The sequence below is a fragment of the Crocodylus porosus genome, unplaced genomic scaffold (assembly GCF_001723895.1).
Source record: "Crocodylus porosus isolate Cpor-Errol unplaced genomic scaffold, CroPor_comp1, whole genome shotgun sequence".
Taxonomy (NCBI): Eukaryota; Metazoa; Chordata; order Crocodylia; family Crocodylidae; genus Crocodylus; species Crocodylus porosus.
Window position 1 is genome coordinate 30128508 of NW_017728886.1, and position 2914 is coordinate 30131421.

The following is a 2914-nucleotide window of genomic DNA, read 5'->3' on the forward strand; positions in this document are numbered from 1 at the left end:
TGGACGCAGTACTCCAGCTGCAGCCTCACCAAGGCCGAGTACAAGGGGAGAATGACGTCCCGGGATTTGCTCGAGAAGCATCTATGGATGCTTCAATTCTTATTTTCCAGTTTCAAATTTTTCCTTTAACTACAGACTTCAGCATATTTTTATTTCCTAAATAGACTTCATCACTACCTCATCTGCATTTCAAAGAACTTTCTATGCATCATATAAGGAGCCTATATGCCTAACCTAGGCTGTGGATTCCACTTGAGTCACATGCCTAAAAGTTAGGTGTTATAATATTTATTCTTGAAACACACAATTATGGACCTCATCCTTGCCTGATATGATACAGAACCGAATCGAGGCACCTTATGTTCAGGGCAACGATCCATTAACGAAGGCCTGGTGCACACAAAGTTGCAAGTTTTACAAAAAGTTTGTTTTAAAAATGGATTGAGAGACACTGGTGCACAGAAATTCCTCATTCAGCTTAAACAAGTCTCTATCAATTTTGTTCGTTTCAGTGTAAGCCCCATTTATACCAGTATGTATGTCTACAAAGGGGGTTTAAAACAATGCTGTAAAAATTATTTTAAAAAGTTATTATCGCTTCTGTATACAGGTAAGTCCTGAGTTAGGCCTGGTCTACACTAAAAAGGCTTTGACAACAGCATTCAGCTGGCAAACCAACAGAACTGATACTGGCCAGAGTGTTTCTGGGAGCATCCTTTATACCAGCTCCCAAACTAAATAAGTGTAGAAAAAACACCTTTTTGCTAGCAGGCCTTTTACAATGTAGAAATACGAAAGCATCCACATCGTCACGTCACTTCCTATACCAGCAAGTTCTCCGCAGACACAGCCTCCCTTATCAGGCCCTTGCAGAGACGGTCCTGAACACATGCACCATTAAAAAAACAACTCATGGGCAAGGATCCCTGCCAGAGATCAAAGCCAGGCCATGACTGACTGCGTGAGTGAGCTTCACAAGGAAGCCTGGAGCCCTGGACTAGGCTTGTGCAACTGGTCTAGTCATCTTTCCTCTTCCGCGCAGAGGCAAATGCCAGAGAGAACACGAAGGCAGGGACCATTGCGGAGTACACGGGTGTTCTGCCATTACCACCCAGGCACCTGGACCCACATCCTCAAAAGGAGCAAGCTGTCCATCTCCTAGTCATTTCTCTGCCTTGAAGGGCCTGGGCTGCAGTCCCCTGCTCAGACTCCATGGGGCAGCTGCGCAGATGTCACCCTCTAAGGTCACATCAACGCGGAGTGGCAGGCTCATGGGGCAAGACGCGTCCGACTGCGGCCACCGGGGCGCCCCCTCCCCCAGGCCCGCGGAGGGCGGGAACGGGCCCCCGCCCCTCCGGCCCCGGCAGACTGGGGCAGCCCCGCGGCAACGCCCCCCACCCCGTTGCCATGGGAGCGGCCGCGGGCGGGGAGGTGGGGAGGGAGTGGTGTCGGCAGCGGAAGGACCCGGCGCCCCTCCTCCGCAGCGGGGCCAGCACACGTCACGGCGGGGCACACGTACCCGGGAGGGGCGGGGCCAGGTCAGCGGGGGCTCCGCGTGCAGGTGCTACCCGGACCCCGGGCGCAGCAGCCGCTCTGAGCCCTCGACCCCGCCCACTCCTGGCCTGCGCATGCGTATCAGGCAGGCGTGAGTTCAGGCCCGGTGCATGCGCACACGTCCTTTCCTCGGGAGATGCTAAAGCTTCAACTCCCCCCCGTCCTCCTCCGCCGCCCGCCCCGCCCCGCCCCAAGTCCGCCTAGTGCGCCTGCGCGGCCTCTTGCGCACGCGCGCCGCGGCGGGCTCCCGATTGGTCCGTTCCCTGTTGGATCCCGCCTCTGCCATTTGCTGCCGGGCCATGGGCGGAGGAAAGGACCTTTCTCTTCCGGGGACGTGTTGCTAAGCAACGGGTTCCCATAGCAACTGCGTTGTTGTAGGCAAAACCCTGGTCTCTTTCTCTGAAGAGAGCCTGAGCCGGGCGGTGCGATGGGCGCGGGGAGGGGCAGGGGAGAGCGGGGCATGCGGGGGTGAGAGTGTCTGATGGGGGAGAGGAAAAGGGGGTGACACGCAGAGGAGGAGGAGGGATGGAGGAAGAGAAAGGAGCCGGTTCAAAGTGGACTTAAGTGTGAGGGGAAATAGAGGAGGGGGGAAGGGAGAGTGGAAAAGGAGGAGGTGGGAGGCAGGAACCGGCATGGGGAGTCCAGGGAGGCAGGAGCATCCTGACATGCCTGTGCTTTCTGTTCTCCACAGAGCTGAGGATGACACAGGTGTGCGCCCAGGAGAACCTCTACAACCTCCTGCCCCGGTTGGAGGAGAAGGCTGTCAGGCCTCCTCGGTACGTGTGTAAGGGCTGTTTTCTCATCCGTAGAATTGCTGTGACCAAACACACGTTTTTTCAATAAATAGCAGAGGAATGTGCTGGGCCTGCCCTGATATAAGTGCCGTTAAGGTATAGGAGCACTGAGACAGGTGGATTTGATTTAAATCAAATTGATTTAAATCACAATTTAAATCACTGGTCAGGAAGCCTGGGTTTAATCATTGTTTTCTACAAAATGCATTCTTGTCGTTTGATAGCCTTTATTCATTTAACTTCTTGAAACTTTTAGAGAGGGCTTGACTCTGTGTATGTACACAGACTTGCAGAGAGACAGTAGGGCAGATGGGTAGGTAATGAGGTCTGTTATCTCTCATCTCCATATACTGCTATTCACAAGGATGTTATCTTGCTAGTCACAAGGATGTTATCCATGCAGTCAGATGGCTTGCAGATTGGCTCAAGGGTCGTACTCAGAGGGTGGTGGTGGATGGGTCATATTCGACCTGGGGGGAAGTGGGCAGCGGAGTCCCCCAGGGCTCAGTCCTGGGGCTTGCGCCGTTCAATTTCTTCATCGGCGATTTGGACGACGGGGTGAAATG

General features: G+C 53.9%; 2 protein-coding genes across 4 annotated transcripts in view; one reads left to right on the forward strand and one right to left on the reverse strand.

Annotated features, from left to right (window-relative positions):
• The window catches only part of THNSL1 (threonine synthase like 1), an 8435-nt gene extending 6826 nt beyond the window's left edge, over nucleotides 1-1609 (reverse strand). Inside the window, exon 1 of the mRNA XM_019531887.1 lies at nucleotides 1520-1609. The gene's annotated coding sequence lies outside the window, so the exon portion shown is untranslated. The remainder of the gene's footprint in view (nucleotides 1-1519) is intronic.
• Nucleotides 1610-1870: 261 nt separating this feature from the next.
• Nucleotides 1871-2914, forward strand: part of ENKUR (enkurin, TRPC channel interacting protein) — a 13744-nt gene continuing 12700 nt past the window's right edge. Inside the window, exons 1-2 of one of the 3 annotated variants that reach the window (XM_019531910.1) lie at nucleotides 1871-1976; nucleotides 2246-2330. In XM_019531910.1, the coding sequence (XP_019387455.1) occupies nucleotides 2254-2330 (77 nt within the window). In that variant the 5' untranslated portion in view covers nucleotides 1871-1976; nucleotides 2246-2253. Of the gene's footprint in view, nucleotides 1977-2001; nucleotides 2023-2245; nucleotides 2331-2914 lie in introns of those variants that run through there. The other 2 variants (XM_019531916.1, XM_019531923.1) reach the window with 2 other exon arrangements.